The sequence below is a fragment of the Nicotiana tabacum genome, chromosome 1 (assembly GCF_000715075.1).
Source record: "Nicotiana tabacum cultivar K326 chromosome 1, ASM71507v2, whole genome shotgun sequence".
Taxonomy (NCBI): domain Eukaryota; kingdom Viridiplantae; phylum Streptophyta; class Magnoliopsida; order Solanales; family Solanaceae; genus Nicotiana; species Nicotiana tabacum.
The window spans coordinates 73,188,357-73,206,938 of NC_134080.1; the positions used below are offsets into that span (position 1 = coordinate 73,188,357).

An 18,582-nucleotide genomic window follows, 5' to 3' on the forward strand; every position below is an offset into this window, starting at 1 on the left:
ACATGTGGAGCAGATATCCACATTTATTCAGCAGTTCAGGTACTTTTCTATGTCCGTTCGAGGACGAACATTTTTTAAGAGGTGGAGAATGTAACGATCCGACTGATCTTTTTGCCTTTTAGATCCCCGTTCCCTTAAAATAAAACTTCCCGCGCTTGCTTTAGCTAATTTATGACTTGCGGGGACGGTTGGTTCGGGATTTGGAAGAGTTTGGAGTGAAATATGCCCATTTGATTCCTTAGGATTTTCTTAAAAGGCTAAGTTTGACTTTTGTCAACATTGTGAGTAAACAGACCCAGATTCGTGATTTGATGGTCCCGGAGGGTCCGTAGGAAAATATGGGACCTGGGCGTATGCCCGGAATCGAATTGCGAGGTCCCTAGCCCGAGTAATGAATTTTTAATAAAAATTGTTAATCTGAAGTTTTAAGGATTTGAAGAAACTAATTAATGATTGATCACATGGGTATCGGGCTTGTATATTGGTTCTGAAGCCTAGAACAGGTCCAAAATAATATTTAAGACTTGCCTGCAAAATTTGGTATCAATCCGAGTAGTTTAAGGGCATTTTGGCCCGTTAGAGGAAAATTAAGAACTTGAAGTTCAAAAGTTTAATTCAATTGGTTTTAGGGGGTGATTCATAGATTTAGCGTTGTTTCGGGCGTTACGAAGGTTCGAGTAGGTCCGTTTCGTGATTTCAAACTTGTCGATATGTTCAGGAAGGGCCCGGGAGCCCCAAGTGTCAATCGGACGAGGCTCGAGTGAAGTTGAAAATTTTGAGAAGTGCTGAAGCTACTGCTTCTGTCATAACCGCACCTGCGTTTGGTGGACCGCAGGTGCGAGACCGCAGATGCAGTCCATCTATCGCAGATGCGGCACAGGGAAGGCCAGGCCAAAGTGCAGAAGAGGCTCTCGAACCGCAGAAGCGACACCGCAAAAGCGGCCTCAAGACCGCAGATGTGGTCCTTTCTCGCAGACGCGTGACCGCAGATGCGGTCCCCTGACCGCAGATGCGGAAATCGCTGAAGCAGTGAGCTTCATTTAATACAGTTCTAAGTCAATTTTTACCACTTTTCACTCCTCCATTGGCCATTTTGGGAGCTTTGAGAAGATACTTCCACCTAGCATCTTGAGGTAAGTCTATACCACTAATTCCTAGTTTAATACTTGTGTTTTAGGTAGACTAAACACTAGAATTTAGGTAAATCAAGGGGTTAGAGCAACACCTAGGGTTTTTAGTAAAAGTTAGATTTAATCACGAAATTTGTTATGAAATGAATTAGAAATCATATACTATTGATCCTTAGGTTATAGAGAACAACTTCCTTCGAATGATTTCGAAATCCCGGCAGGTGGGCCCGGAGATTTTAGGAAACTTGTGTTAAAGGTTGGGAAATTGCTTAAATAGTTAGAATTCGATCTTGTGAGTTTATATTGACTAGTTCCTACCTCATTTAACTAGCTTGGGATCCTTTGGCTCCGAATTGAGGGCTTGGACTCGCTCTTGACATTAGAAGTGCACTGTGGAGCGAGGTGAGTCTCCTTTCTAATATTGTAAGAGGGAATTGTCCCCATAGGTATAATAATTGAATTAATTGCTATTATATGCAGGGGCTATGTACGCACTAGGTGACGAGAGTCCGTGCGTAGCTACTATTATGTTGAGTCCGGGTAGTCTAGGGCCCAAAAGCATGCTCTACGTGATATTCTTATAACTTGATGATAAATTCGGATTCGTATAAATTATGTTGATTAAGGTAAATGAGATTAGTAGAGGAACCTTATCTTGCTTGGTCTTTTAAAAGAGAACTTGAATATTCCTGTGAATAACTACTCCCCAGATATACATTATTGTCTGCTTGTTGATGAGTTTATTTATATTTGACCGCGTCGCACGTGTGATTCGCGAGCAGGGTAATAGATGCATATATGGTTCGAGCCATTCGACCCTCGGTAGTGCACAATTTACTTTTATGTTGGATCGGGCCGTACGTCCCTCGGTGTTACTTGCGCATCCTTTACTTAGTATTTCTCTGTTGACTGAACTTCATGTATGCCTTGAAACGTAAATGGATACCCATGATATTATTTGGAAAAAGAACTATTTTTCCCTACCATACAATGTTATTAAATTGTGCTATCCATGCTTATTATAAATTCTTTTCTCATATTATTTGACCCTAGTAAGTATCAAGTAGACCTCTCGTCTCTACTTCTTCGAGATTAGACAGGATACTTACTGGATACATATTGTTTATGTACTCATACTACACTTTTGTACTTAATTGTACAGGATTTGAGGTCGTGTATCTGGCTATCAGTCTGGTGCGCATCTCTAAGCGGATTTCGAGACTTCTACGATGAGCTGCTTCCCTTCCCATGTCGTTCAGCAACCTGAATGAGTCTCTCTTAAGTATTTTTTGTTGTCTATTCTGTTTCGGACAGTAGGATAGTGTGATTCTTTTGTATATTCTACTAGTTGCCCATAGCGTGTGACACCAGGTCTTGGCACACACATTAGTAGGCCGTATTATTTTTGGGGTTGTATGATTATTTTCGGCTTTACCGATCATTTCTGATTATATTACAACTTAAAAATCATTGAAACTATTTTTGGATAAAAGTAAATGAGAGCTTATTTAGTATCTTCCGTGTTGGCTTGCCCGACAATGGTGTTGGGCACCATCATGACCTATTATGGAAATGGGTCGTGACATGAATAATCTAGAATTGTTTACCCTAAATTCGACCAATTTTGGTTACTCCCTATAAAATATGCTGGAAATGCTACTTATGAAGGGATATAAGCCAACCAGTATATTATAATAGAGAAGTAAAAAATAGTGGATACTTGGTATCTAGAACAATTTACTGGAATTAAATAATTTAATATATTTGTTTCCTGTATATTACACTGGAGGTATATATTGTTAAACCATAATGTACAGTATTTAATACTGTACGTGAATAATCCAGAATGTTTTACCCTAAATTAGTTCAATTTTGGTTAATTCCTATAAAATATGCTGAAAATTCTACTTATGAAGGGATATAAGCCAGTATATTATAATGGAGAAGTTGAAAATAGTGGAAACGTGGTATCTAGAACAATTTACTGGAATTAAATAATTTAATATTTTGTTTCCTATATTTACACTGGAGGGATATATTGCTAAACCACTATATCACATATTTAATACTGGACGTGAAAATCCAGATCTTTTACCCTAAATTCGACCAATTTTGGTTACTCCCTATAAAATATGCTGGAAATGCTACTTATGAAGGGATATAAGCCAACCAGTATATTATAATAGAGAAGTAAAAAATAGTGGATACTTGGTATCTAGAACAATTTACTGGAATTAAATAATTTAATATATTTGTTTCCTGTATATTACGCTGGAGGTATATATTGTTAAACCATAATGTACAGTATTTAATACTGGACGTGAATAATCCAGAATTGTTTACCCTAAATTCGACCAATTTTGGTTACTCCCTATAAAATATGATCGAAATGCTACTTATAAAGGGATATAAGCCAGTATATTATAATGGAGAAGTGAAAAATAGTGGATACTTGGTATCTAGAGTAATTTACTGGAATTAAATAATTTAATATTTTGTTTCCTGTATATTACACTGGAGTTATATATTGTTAAACCACTATGTCCCGTATGTAACACCGGATGTGAAAAATCAAGAATGTTTTACCCGAAATTTGACCAATTTTGGTTACTCCCTATAAATTATGCTGTAAATGCTACTTATGACCAATTTTGGTTACTCCCCTTAGTTATTTTATGGCGTATGATACAAGTCACTCTAGTATAACTGCCTATAATATTTAATCATTTTGTCAGTACTTCATGACCATTGGGTGCAGTCTTTTATGCATTTTTAGCCACAAATTATATTATACGTTGGGAGTGGTGTTAAACTAATAATTACATTTTGGATAATAAGTTGGATATCATAATTTTACATGATTATACTTATTCAGTATACCGGAGTCTAATTTTCATTTTATTGTATAACTTTAGTTCCTATATATTATGCTGCAGCTATATCAAATACAAGTATTTTCTCCAGTATTTTAAACCCGAATGTGTATAATAAATTATATTATGCTGCAGCTATATCATATACAAGTATATTAATTTATGCATAATAAGTTTGATTTCATAGGTTGGTTCCTGGAAATTCTAATTATGAAGCGATATAAATCAGACTACAACAATTAGTATTTTATCACGTAATAGCTATTATATGACGTTACATACAACTGACTCTAGTATACTTGCCTATAATATTTCATTATTACATATAATATTTCATTATTTCCTATAAATTCCAGCAACTTAAGTAACCATTGGGTGCAGTTTTTTATCCATTTTTAATCACAAAGTATATTATATGTTGGGAGTTGTTTCACAGTAATTCGAGTGTCACGACCCGGATTTCCCACCCTTGGGAGTCGTGATGGCTCCTATTAATGTGAGCTAGGCAAGCCAAACCTTTTATCTTATTACTTCATTAACCGATTATTTCTTTATAAAAAATATAAGGCAATAACGTGATAACAGCGTAAATTCAAATTTAAGCGGAAGACAAAAATAAAATATATGAAAACTGTATCTAATACAAATACTTAAGCCTAAACCACCCAAAACCCGGTGTCACAGTGTCACAGACTGTCTAAGATTGCTACATACAAAGTCTGAAGAAATAACAGTACACTATTTCTGAATAGAAGGAAGAAGAAACAGGAAATAGGGATAGAGGGAGACGATAGGGCCTACGGACGTCTACAGGTCTACCTTGGATCTCCGGGTGGACTGAAGGTAGCTTCCACACTACGGTCCAAAAGCTGCACCGGGATCTGCATATAGTGCAGAGTGTAGTATCAGCACAACCGACCCCATGTGCTGGTAAGTGTCTAGCCTATCCTCGGCAAAGTAGTGACGAGGCTAGGACCAGACAACCAAATAAACCTGTGCAGTTCAAATACATATACAGCGGAAAGAAATACAAAAATAACCAGCCAATATAGGAGGGGGAGCATGTTGTAAGGGAGATAACAATTTCGAATAGAAAGACATCAAGTAATGAAAGGAATAATATAACTCGGATATCAACAAAGAATCAGAAATCAACAAATGCACGTCGTCACCCTTCATGTTTTTACTCTCGTCCACACCAAAGCAATCGTATAATAAAAATGTACATAGCATCACTCTTCGTGCTCTTACTCTCTTTTCTCACAAAACAAACAATGCACGGCATCACCCTTCGTGCTTTAACTCTCTTCCTCACCCAAAAAACAATCACAAACAATAGGGCAAGTCAACAAATGAAGTTGCAATAAAAATCTCGGCAAGGGAACAACAATTTAACAATTTAATCCCGGCAAGGGAACAACATAAATAACATCAACATTCCAGCAAGGGAGATAACAAATAAATCAACAATATCCCGGCAAAGGTGACAACATAATGGTCTCTTCTCTTTCTCACTTCTGCTTCACTATTCACTTCACAACTCGAGTCAATGCTCTGGAGGTTCAATTATCACTTATACTTTCTAATTCGTTATACAACTTGAGCCAACGCTCCTAAATGTTCATAGATCACAATTCCTTCCACAAACTCTATACCACAAATAGAAACCACCACTAAGACATGAAAGATACAATGAAGTCATGATAATCACAATATAAAGAATCACAGACATGCTAGACACCAACGTATATATACTCGTCACCATGCATATACATCGTACTCAACAATTACCGCATAGCAAATAGGACTCAACGCCTAATCCCTCAAGCTAAGGTTAGACCAAACACTTACCTCGATGCCACAAACACAATTCACAATTCAATTATAGCTTTACCCCTTGATTCCACCACCAATTCACTCGTATCTAGTCACAAGTTACTTAATTACATCAATAAACGGTAAATGAATCACTTTGAATGCATAAAAATGAGTTTTCCAAAGTTTTGCGCAAAAAAGTCAAAAATCGCCCCTGGGCTCACATGGTCAAAACCCGAGGTTCGAACTAAAACTTGATTACCCATTCCCCCACAAACCCAAATATATAATTTGTTTTGAAATCGGACCTCAAATTGAGGTCCAAATCCCCAATTTTTGAAAAACCTAGGTTCTACGCAAAACACCCAATTTCCCCCATGAAAATCATTGATTTTGAGTTGAAATCATGTTAAAAGATGTTAATGATTGAGGTAAATAAGTAAAAATTAACTTACAATCGATTTGGAAGAAGAGTTGTTCTTGGAAAATCGCCCAAAGGAGTTTGTGTTTTGAAAAGATGTGAAAAAATGAGTTTAAAATCGTCTAAGTATAAAAGTTGCAGTTCTCAGATGTGGGAATTGCGAATAGTGCTGGCTTGGGAATTGCGAAGGGAAGCTCGCAATTGAGAACCCTTAGGAAATTTGGGCTTTTCGCATTTGCGAACAATAAGTCGCATTTGCGACTTCAAGCCTTCCCAGCATACATCGCATTTGCGAATGGGATCCTCGCATTTGCGAAACATAGATCGCATTTGCGAGATAAGGCAGGCCTGGGCTGGTTCGCATTTGCGACCAAGCCTTGGCATTTGCGATATCGCATTTGCGAGCCAGGCTTCACAAATGCGAAGCCTGGAGGCCTGATCATGCCAGCAAAATTTCTGCAATTTTTTCTAAGTTCAAAATGCACCCCGTGGCCTATCCAAAACTCACCCGAGCCCTCTGGGATCCAAACCAAATATACACACAACCTCAAAAACATCCTACGGACTTATTCGTGTACTCAAATCACCAAAATAATATCATGAACATCGAATTAAACCTCAAGATCAATGAAATTTCTCAAAATTCCTTTAAACATCAAATTTGCATTTAAGGTCCGAATCACGTTAAACGGATTCCATTTCTTACGAAACTTCACAGAATTATCTTAAATCATATATAAGACCTGTACCAGATGTCGGAACCAAAATACGGTCCCGATACCAACATGTTCTAATCAAAATTCATTTCCAACCCTTATAAACAATTTCAGAAAATAATTTTCTTTAAAAATTCATTTCTCGGGCCTGGGACCTCGGAATTCGATTCCGGGCATACGCCTAAGTCCCATATTTTCCTACTGACCCTCCGGGACCATCAAATCACGGGTCCAGGTCCGGTTACCCAAAATATTGACCGAAGTCAAATTGATTCATTTTATAGTCAAAATTTATCATTTTCACAGATTTTCACATTTAGGCTTTCCGGCTACGCGCTCGGACTACGCACGCAAATCAAGGTGATACTAAGAGAGGTTTTTAGGGCCTCAAAATGTAGAATTTCATTTTGAAACAAGTGATGAACCTTTTGGATTCTCCACCTCTAAAACAACCATTCGTCCTCGAACGGACAAAAGAAGGAAGTACCTGAGTCGGGAAAAGATAGGGATAACGGCTCCGCATATCGGACTTGGACTCCCAGGTCGATGCCTCAGGAGGCTGACCTCTCCACTGCACACGAACAGAAGGAAAACTCTTCGATCTCAACTGATGAACCTGTCGGTCTAGAATAGCTACTGGCTCCTTCTCATAAGACAAGTATTTGTCCAACTGGACAGTGTTGAAATCTAATGCGTGGGATGGATCGCCATGATATTTCCGAAGCATGGACACATGAAGCACTGGATGCACGACTGATAAGCTCGACGAGAATGCAAGTCTATAAGCCACATCTCCCACTCGATTAAGAATCTCAAACGGGCCAATGAACCTAGGGCAATGCTTGCCCTTCTTCTCAAATCTCATCACACCCTTCATAGGTGACACTCGAAGAAATACCCGCTCGCCGACCATGAGTGCTAAATCACGAACCTTGTGATCGGCATAACTCTTTTTCCTAGACTGAGCTGTACGAAGCATATCCTGAATGATCCTGACCTTGTCCAAGGCATCCTGAACTAGATCTGTACCCAACAACTGAGCCTCTCCCGGCTCAAACCATCCAACCAGAGACTGACATCGCCTACCATACAAAGCCTCATACGGAGCTATCTGAATACTCGACTGGTAGCTGTTGTTGTAGGCAAACTTTGCTAAAGACAAAAACTGATCCCATGAGCCTCCAAAGTCAATGGCACAAGATCGGAGCATATCCTCCAAAATTTGAATAGTCCACTCGGATAGTCCGTTCATCTAGGGATGAAACGCTGTGCTCAACTCAACCCGTGTACCCAATTCTCGCTGAACTGCTCTCTAGAAATGGGAGGTAAACTGCGTACCTAGATCCAAAATGATAGACTCGGGCATATCATGAAGGCGAACAATCTCCCGGATATAGATCTCAGCTAACCTCTCAGAAGAATAATAGACTGCCACAAGAATGAAATACGTTGACTTGGTCACCTATCAACAATAACCCACACTGCATCGAACTTCCTCTGAGTCTGTGGGAGACCAACAACAAAGTCCATAGTGATACGCTCCCATTTCCACTCAGGAATCTCAATCTTTTGAAATAAACCACTGGGCCTCTAATGCTCGTACTTAACCTACTGACAATTCAAACACCGAGCCACATATGCAACGATATCCTTCTTCATTCTCTGCCACCAATAATGCTGCCGCAAATCCTGATACATCTTCGCGGTGCCTAGATTAATAGAGTACCAGGAACTATGGGCCTCTTCTAAAATCAACTCTCAGAGCCCATCCACATTAGGCACAGAAACTCGACCCTGCAATCTCAAAACTCCATCATCACCTAAGGTAACCTACTTGGCACCTCCATGCTGCACCGTGTTTCTAAGGACACACAAATGGGGATCATCAAACTGACGATCTCGGATACGCTCCAATAATGAAGAGCAAGCGACTATGCAAGCTAACACACGACTGGGCTCAGAAACATCCAACCTCATGAACTGATTGGCCAAAGCCTGAACATCCAAAGCAAGCAATCTCTCACCGACTAGAATATAAGCAAGAATGCCCATACTGGCTGACTTTCTACTCAAAGCATCGGCCACCACATTGGCCTTTCCTGGGTGATATAAGATAGTGATATCATAATCTTTCAACAACTCCAACCACCTTCTCTGCCTCAAATTCAACTCCTTTTGCTTGAACAAATACTGAAGACTCTTGTGATCTGTGAACACCTCACATGCCACACCATATAGATAATGCCTCCAAATCTTCAACGCATGAACAATGGCTGCTAACTCCAAATCATGAACTGGATAGTTCTTCTCATGAATCTCCAACTGTCGTGAAGCACAGGCAATGACCTTGCCATTCTGCATCAACACTGCACCAAGTCCAATACGAGATGCATCACAATAAACTGTGTAAGGCCCAGAACCTGTGGGCAATACCAACATCGGTGCCGTAGTCAGAGCTGTCTTGAGCTTCTGAAAGCTCGCCTCACACTCATCCGACCATCTGAACTGGGCACCCTTCTATGTCAACCTGATCATCGGGGCTGCGATAGATGAAAACCCCTCCATGAACCGACGATAGTAGCCTGTCAATCCCAAGAAACTTCAAATATCTGTAGCTGATGTTGGTCTAGGCCAATTCTTGACTACCTCAATCTTCTTCGGATCAACCTGAATACCCTTCTTTGATACAACATGACCCAGGAATGCAACTAAACTCAACCAGAATTCACACTTCAACAACTTAGCATATAACTGCCTATCCCTCAAGGTTTGAAGAACCACTCTAAGATTCTCTCGTGCTCCTCCCGGCTGCGGGAATAAATCAAAATATCATCAATGAAGACTATCACGAACTAATCCAAATAATGCCTGAACACTCGGTTCATCAAATCCATAAAAATTGATGGGGCATTTGTCAACCCGAATGACATTACCAAGAACTCATAATGCTCGTACCGAGTGCGGAAAGCTGTCTTAGGGACATTGGATGCCCTAATCCTAAACTGATGGTAGCCAGATCTCAAGTCAATCTTCAAAAATATCTTGTCACCCTAAAGCTGATCAAATAAATCATCAATCCTCGGCAATGGATACTTATTCTTGATTGTAACCTTGATCAACTACCGGTAATCAATACACATTCTCATTGATCCGTCCTTCTTCTTAATAAACAACACTGGCACACCCCAAGGCGAAACACTCGGCCTAATGAAACCCTTCTCAAGCAAGTCTTGCAACTGCTCCTTCAACTCTTTCAACTCCGGCGGGGCCATACGATGCAACGGAATAGAAATAGGCTGAGTGCCCGGAGCCAAATCAATGCAAAATTCAATATCCCTATCGGGTGGCATACCTGGAAGGTCTGAAGGAAAAACTTCAGGAAACTCACGAACAACAGGCACAAAATTAAGAGAAGGAACCTCAACGCTAGAATCACAAACATATGCCAATAGGCCAAACACCCCTCCTCGACCATAAGCCGAGCCTTCACATAAGAGATAACACTACGAGTAGAATGACTAGGAGTCCCTCTCCACTTTAAAAGAGGCAAACCCGGCAAATCTAAGGTCACAGTCTTGGCATGACAATCCAAGATAGCGTGGTAAGGTGATAACCAGTCCATCCCCAATATGACATAGAAATCAACCATGTCTAGAAGAAACAAATCTACGCGAGTCTCAAGACCCCCAATCACAGCTATACATGAACGATGGACACGATCTACCACAATAGAATCACCCACCGGTGTAGACACATAAACATGAGCACTCAAAAAATCACTAGGCATAACCAGATACGATGCAAAATAAGATGACACATACGAGTATGTAGACAATGGATCGAATAACACTGAAGCATCTCTATCACAAACCAGAACCGTACCTGTAATAACTACATCTGAAGCCTCAACCTCGGGCCTGGTTGGAAGAGCATAACATCGGGGCTGGGCCCCACCACCCTGAACTACATCTTTGGGATGTCCTGCTGCTGGCTGGCCTCCACCTCTAGCGGCCTGAGCTCCACCTCTAATACCTCTACCTCTACCTCTAGCACCTTTACCCCCACCCCTAGCTGGCTGGGCGGGCTGTGGAACACCTGGTGCCTGAACTATGGCACGGGAACCCTAATGCTGAGAGCTACTCGGTGCTCGAGGGTAAAACGTAGCAATGTGACCCATATCACCACAAGTGTAACAAGCCCTCGGCTGTTGATACTGCTAGCCCTGTCGACCTGAATGACCACCCTGGAAACTCTGAAGCGGCAGTGCACTGATAGGAGTAGGTGGTGCATTGTAGGACTGTTGATCAAAATACTGCATCTGAGGACCACGGCCACCTGAAGCACCGTGAGAAACCTGAGTGCCGACTGAAAAGGCCTAGGAGGATGGCCTCTACCATATGAATCCCTACCTCCAGACGAGGTACCACTAAATCGGCCTGAATGACAGGGCCTCTTGTCTGACCCATGACCACCTCCCTATGACAGAACCATCTCCACTCTCCTAGCCACATTGGCTGCCTCCTGGAAAGATATTTCACTCCCAGCCTCCCTAGCCATCTAGAGACGAATCAGCTGAATATGTCCATCAATAAACCTCCTCACCCTCTCTCTCTCTCGGTGGGAAGTATGATAAGAGCATGACGAGCCAAGTCGATGAATCTGGTCTCACACTAGGTAACAGTCATAGAACCTTGCTGGAGATGCTCAAACTACCTCCAATAGACCTCTCTCTGAGTGATAGGGAGAAACTTCACCAGAAATAGATGCGTAAACTGCTCCCAAGTCAAAGCTGGTGATCCGGCTGGTCTAGTTAAACAGAAATCTCTCCACCAAGTCTTGGCGGATCCAGACAAGTGAAAAGTAGCAAAATCAACCCCATTGGTCTCAACTATCCCCATGTTCCTGAGAACCTCATGACAGCTGTCTAGATAATCTTGGGGATCCTCAGTAGATGCACCGCTGGAAGTAGTAGTGAAAATCTTGGTGAACCTATCCAACCTCCACAAAGCATTGGCAGGCATAGCCGCTCCATCACCGATCTGAGCTACCACACCTGGCTAAACTGCTCCAACTGGCTGAACCGCTGGTGTCTGAATTTGGGGAGCTACCTGCTCCGGAGTACGAGTAGTAGGAGTCTGGGCTCCTCCTCCAGCCTGAGAGACAGCTGGTGCTACAGGAAGCAAGCCTGCTCGGGTGACACTATCCATGAGGCCCACAAGATGGACCAGAGCATCCTGAAGAACTGGGGTAGCAATAAACCCCTCTAGGACCTGAGTTGGGCCCACCGGAACTACTGGGGCCAGAACCTCATCATCAAAGTCAACCTGAGGCTCCGCCATTGGTGCTGCTGCTCGGGGCTGAGCTCTGCCCCTACCTCGGCCTCTAGGAACGCCTCGGCCTCGCACTCTGCCCCTCGTGGGAGCTACTGCTGGGGGCTTGGGCTGCTGGTCAATGGATGAGGAAGCGCGTGTTCTCACCATCTACGAAAGAACAGAGTAGAAATCAAATTAGCATTGAGAAACCAAATCGCACGACAGGAGAGAATAAATGTGAAGTTGTTCCTAACTCTATAGTCTTTGGAGGATAAATACAGACGTTTCCATACCGATCCCTCAGACTCTACTAAGCTTGTCAGTGAACTGTGAGACCCATGTAACCTAGAGCTCTGATACCAACTTGTCACGACCCGGATTTCCCACCCTTGGGAGTCATGATGGCACCTACTAATGTGAGCTAGGGAAGCCAAACCTTTGATCTAATTACTTCATTAACCGATTATTTCTTTATAACAAATATAAGGCGATAATGCGATAACAGCGGAAATTCAAATTTAAGCGGAAGACAACAATAAAATATATGAAACTGTATCTAATACAAATACTTAAGCCTAAACCACCCAAAACCTGGTGTCACATACTATCTAAGATTGCTACATACAAAGTCTGAAGAAATAACAGCACACTATTTCTGAATAGAAGGAAGATGAAACAGGAAATAGGGATAGAGGGAGACGCCTGCAGGTCTACCTTAGATCTCCGGGTGGACTGAAGGTAGCTTCCATACTACGGCTCCGGTATCAGTATCTGCACACAGTACAGAGTGTAGTATCAGCACAACCGACCCCATTTGCTGGTAAGTGCCTATCCTAACCTCGGCGAAGTAGTGACGAGGCTAGGACCAGACTACAAAATAAACCTGTGTAGTTAAATCATATACAGCGGAAATAAAATCAGATAATTACAGCTAATATGGGAGGGGGAGCATGCTTTGGGGGAAATAACAATTTCGAATAGAAAGACATCAAGTAATGAAAGGAACAATATAACTCGTATATCAACAAAGAATTAGAAATCAACAAATGCACGGCATCACCCTTCGTGTTTTTACTCTCGTCCTCACCAAAGCAATCATATAATAAAATGTACACGGCATCACCCTTCGTGCTTTTACTCTCTTTCCTCACCATATAATCAATATAATCGGTGCGGAATGGTACATCATGCGGCATGGCATCACCCTTCATGCTTTACACTCTTTCCTCACAAAACAAACAATGCACGACATCACCCTTCTTGCTATAACTCTCTTCCTCACCCAAACAACAATCACAAACAATAGGGCAAGAGAACAAATGAAGTTGCAATAAAAATCCCGGAAAGGGAACAACAATTCAACAATTTAATCCCGGCAAGGAAACAACATCAATAAAATCAACATCCCGACAAGGGAGATAACAAATAAGTCAACAATAGCCCGGTAAGGGTGACAACATAATGATGTCTTCTCTTTCTCACTTCTACTTCACTATTCACTTCACAACTCGAGCCAATGCTCTGGAGGTTCAATTATCAATTATACTTTCACAATTCATTATACAACTTGAGCCAACGCTCCTCAAGGTTCATAGATCACAATTCCTTCCACAAACTCTATACCACAAATAGAAACCACCACTAAGGCATGAAAGATATAACGAAGTCATGATAATCACAATATAAAGACTCACGAGCATGCTAGACACCAACATATAGATACTTGTCACCATGTCTATACGTCGTACTCAACAATTACCACATAGCAAATATGACTCAACTCCTAATCCCTCAAGCTAAGGTTAGACCAAACACTTACCTTAATGCCACGAATACAATTCACGATTGAATTATAGCTTTACCCCTTGATTCCACCACCAATTCGCTCGTATCTAGTCACAAGTTACTTAATTACATCAATAAACTCCAAATGAATCAATTCGAATGCATAAAAATGAGTTTTCCAAAGTTTTGCCCAAAAAGTCAAAAATCGCCCCCGGGCCCACATGGTCAAAACCCGAGGTTCAAACCAAAACCCAATTACCCATTCCCCCAGGAACCCAAATATATAATTTATTTTGAAATCGGACCTCAAATAGAGGTCCAAATCCCCAATTTTTGAAAAACCTAGGTTCTACCCAAAACACTCAATTGCTCCATGAAAATCATTGATTTTGAGTTGAAATCATGTTAAAAGATGTTAATAATTGAGGGAAATGAGTAAAAATTAACTTACAATTGATTTGGAAGAAGAGTTGTTCTTGGAAAATCACCCAAAGGAGTTTGTGTTTTGAAAGGATGTGAAAAATGAGTTTAAAATCGTCTAAGTATAAAAGTTGCAAGTCTCAGATGTGGGAATTGCGAACAGGGGTTCGCAATTGCGAACCCTGACCTCTGCTGGCTTGGGAATTGTGAAGGGAAGCTTGCATTTGCGAACCCTTAGGAAATCTGGGCTTTTCGCATTTGCGAAAAATAAGTCGCATTTGCGACTTCAAGCTTTCCCAGCATACGTCGCATTTGCGAAGGGGATCCTCGCATATGCGAAATATAGCTCGCATTTGCGAGATAAGGCAGGCTTGGGCTAGTTCGCATTTGCGACCAATCACTCGCATTTGCGAGCCAGGCTTCGCAAATGCAAAGGCTGCAGGCCTGATCATACCAGCAAAATTTCTGCAATTTTTTTCTAAGTTCAAAATGCACCCCGTGGCTTATCCAAAACTCACCCGAGCCCTCGGGGCTCCAAACCAAATATACACACAACCTCAAAAATATCCTACGGACTTATTTGTGTACTCAAATCACCAAAATAACATCATGAACATCGAATTAAACCTCAAGATCGATGAAATTTCTCAAAACTCCTTTAAACATCAAATTCGCATTTAAGGTCCGAATCACGTCAAACAGATTCCGTTTCTTACCAAACTTCACAAAATTATCTTAAATCATATATAACACCTGTATCGAGTGCCGAAACCAAAATATGGGCCCGATATCAACATGTTCTAATTAAAATTCATTTCCAACCCTTATAAACAATTTCAAAAAATGATTTTCTTCAAAAATTCATTTCCAGGGCGTGGGACCTCGGAATTCGATTCCGGGCATCCGCCCAAGTCCCATATTTTCCTACGGACCCTCTAGGACCGTTGGTCCGGGTCCGTTTACCCAAAATGTTGATCGAAGTCAAATTGATTCATTTTATAGTCAAAATTTATCATTTTTCATAGATTTTTACATTTAGGCTTTCTGGCTATGCGCCCGGACTACACACGCAAATCGAGGTGATGCTAAGAGAGATTTTTAAGGCCTCGAAACGTAGAATTTCATTTTTAAACAAGTGATGGCCCAAAAGGGTCATCACATAGAGCATTTATACTAATCCATTATACTTGAATCTAATTTTGATTTTTTCTGTATCTTATACTGGAGTTCTATATATATAATAAGAAATATGGAAAAATCGAATTTTTTTTATCCAAAATAAATTGTTGGAATATCATACACATTGCTTTGTATTACGTAATAAATATGGTATTTTATGACATAACATGCAAGTAATTCTAATATAGTTTCCTATAATATTTTATTATTTCGCCTACATTGAATTACTTTATTAAGTGCAGTCTTTGATGCATTTTTAACCACTAAAATTAATTTATATTTCACATTGGGAGTTGTGTTACAGTAATAATTACATTTTCACTCTTTTCATTAAATTGTGATTCATGAATTTTTATGTTTACTCCTGACGTTTAATTTGTTTTCTATCTTTTCATATACATAGTAGAAATTTTTTCCACTATATAAGTAGGCTATCGTTTCCCGATTTATTCACACAAACACATCTAGTTTTAATACACAAAATAGAAAAAAGAACGAAAAATGGATGTCGTGATCAAAACCATAATTAATGAAATGAAAGAAAATATAATAGAAGCATTTGAGATCAAGTTTGATGAGTTCATTGAGAAGTATGAAAGGGATTTAAGAAGACTCAAGGACAAGCTGGATAGGCTGGAGAGGATTGTACGATATGGGGGTAATGGTGGCAGTATAGACGATAGTTTCTTTGACTCTGACGATATGGATGATTAGTTTTTTATTTTATGCTCTTTTTTAGTGTTGGCAGTAGGCTATGTTTTTGTGGAAGTATTTGGAATCTAGAAATGGCTATGTAGTTTTATTTTATATTAATATAATATCTTTTTGTTTAAGTCTTTATCTGCTTTACTTTTGATAATATTTCCGCTTCAATTCAAGAAAAGCTGAATAATGACTAAACTTTTAAGGTTAGATATGTGAAAAAATCAAACAATCCCACGTATAGTATTGGAAGCTACATAACCTAGTATATTATAACGGAGAGAGGTTTAAAATAGTGCAAAATTGGTATCTAGAACAAGTTAGTGGAATTAAATAATTTAAAATTTTGTTTCCTATATATATTTGCTGGATGTATATATTGCGAAACCATAATATCCCTATAAAAGATGTGCACAATCCAATTTTTTTACCCTAAGTTTGACCAATTTATTAATTGAAATAAAGTTGTAAGGATTGAAAATTATAATTTTGATTGTGTGTTTTTAAGTATAATATGTTAAATTTAATAATTTTTGCTGATACAACTCTTTTTGGAGTTCTTATTTTGCTTGTTTCCTATAAATTATGCTGGAAAAGCTACTTATTAAGCCATATAGGCCAGTATATTATTATGGAGATGTGTAAAACAGTGGAAAATTTCCTCTTGAAATTCAAGAAATAACTGAATAATGACTAAACATTTACGGTTAGATATGTGAAAAAATCACACAGCCCCACATATAGTACTGGAAACTATATAACCCAGTATATTATAATGGAGAGAAGTGTAAAATATTGCAAAATTGGTATCCAGAACAACTTACTAGAATTAAATAATTTAAAATTTTGTTTCCTGTATGTTTAGCTGGAGGTATATATTGCGAGACTATAATTTTCAGTATTTTATACTGGATGTTCAGAATCCAGATTTTTAGCCTAAGTTTGCTGATGCAATTCTTGTTGGAGTTCTTATTTTAGTTGCTTCTTGTAAGTTGTGCTGGAAAATCTAGTTATTAAGCTATAGAGGCCACTATATTATAATGGATTGGGTAAGACAATGAAAAATTTGTATCTACTATAATTTGCTCGAATTAAATAATTTAAAAGTTTGTTTCCTGCATATTACTCTGGAGGTATATCGCTTGAAAGTATAATCTCTCATATTTTCTACTGAATGTGTACAATGCATATTCTTTTTAGTAGCAAGTCAAGAAACAAAAAAAAATAGACAATACTAATATTTTGAAAAACAAGAATACCGAACAAATTATTCGGGATTACAATCACTTTTTCACATGAGCCAATGCAACCTTATTGTATATAATCAATCATTTTTTCTGTATTTTCTTGCATAAGGATGAACTACAGCAGAATTTGTGCAATTTGTTCTGTTATGCCCATATTTTTTGCAACGACCACATCTTGGTTCCTTCTTGAATTCTGTACCGGAAACATGTCGATTCTTCTGTCTTCTTCCTAGCATTACTTTTGCATCTGGAGGCTTAGTGATTTCTGATTTAACATTGTCTGGTATAACCCATATTGTTGAATCACCTACAGAATTTACCTGCCCTTCATATGTTTTCAACCAAAAGTCCCTTGAATAATAGGCCGAGCAAAAAGCCGATTTCTTTTGATATATACTTTCAATTGCACCAATTGCATGTTCACAGGGTATCTCATCTAGCTGAAATTCAGAACAATCACATGTTCTTTTGTCTAGATCAACAATAAATTCCATACCCCCTTCTTTGACATTGAATTGTCGATCAATGGGCAATACTCAAAATGTAAAAGCTGGTTTAATTTTTTCTTCCAATGTTTCTTCTGCCCAATTTGATATGTCACGGAATATTCCTTCTGCAGTTGTCCTTCTTTCATAGAACCAGCTTTGCAATTTTTCTTGTATGAAATCCATCATTGTTAAAAGTGGCAATTCTCTTGCACATCTCAAAAAATTATTCATTGACTCAACAATATTTGTTGTTAACATATCATATCGTCGTCTTGGACAATGTGAACGAGCCCATCTTTCTGGTGGTTCCTCTATCAAATAATTGAATATTTTCTTATCAACAACAGCTATTTGGGACATGAAGTCATCAGATTCTGATTGAAGGTATAATCTTGCTGTCACGACCCAAATCCACTAAGGGTCGTGATGGCGCCGGACACGGCTGTTAGGCAAGCCAACCAAGTTACTTGATTAAGTTCTCATTTTAACAATTT

At 39.4% G+C, this 18,582-nt stretch overlaps 1 protein-coding gene across 1 annotated transcript; it reads right to left on the reverse strand.

The window, feature by feature from the left end:
* Positions 1 to 17,677: 17,677 nt before the first annotated feature.
* Positions 17,678 to 18,094, reverse strand: LOC142162869 (uncharacterized). Its single transcript, XM_075219894.1, has one exon. It carries the CDS (start codon positions 18,092 to 18,094, stop codon positions 17,678 to 17,680), a length of 417 nt encoding a protein of 138 aa, XP_075075995.1.
* Positions 18,095 to 18,582: the final 488 nt, after the last annotated feature.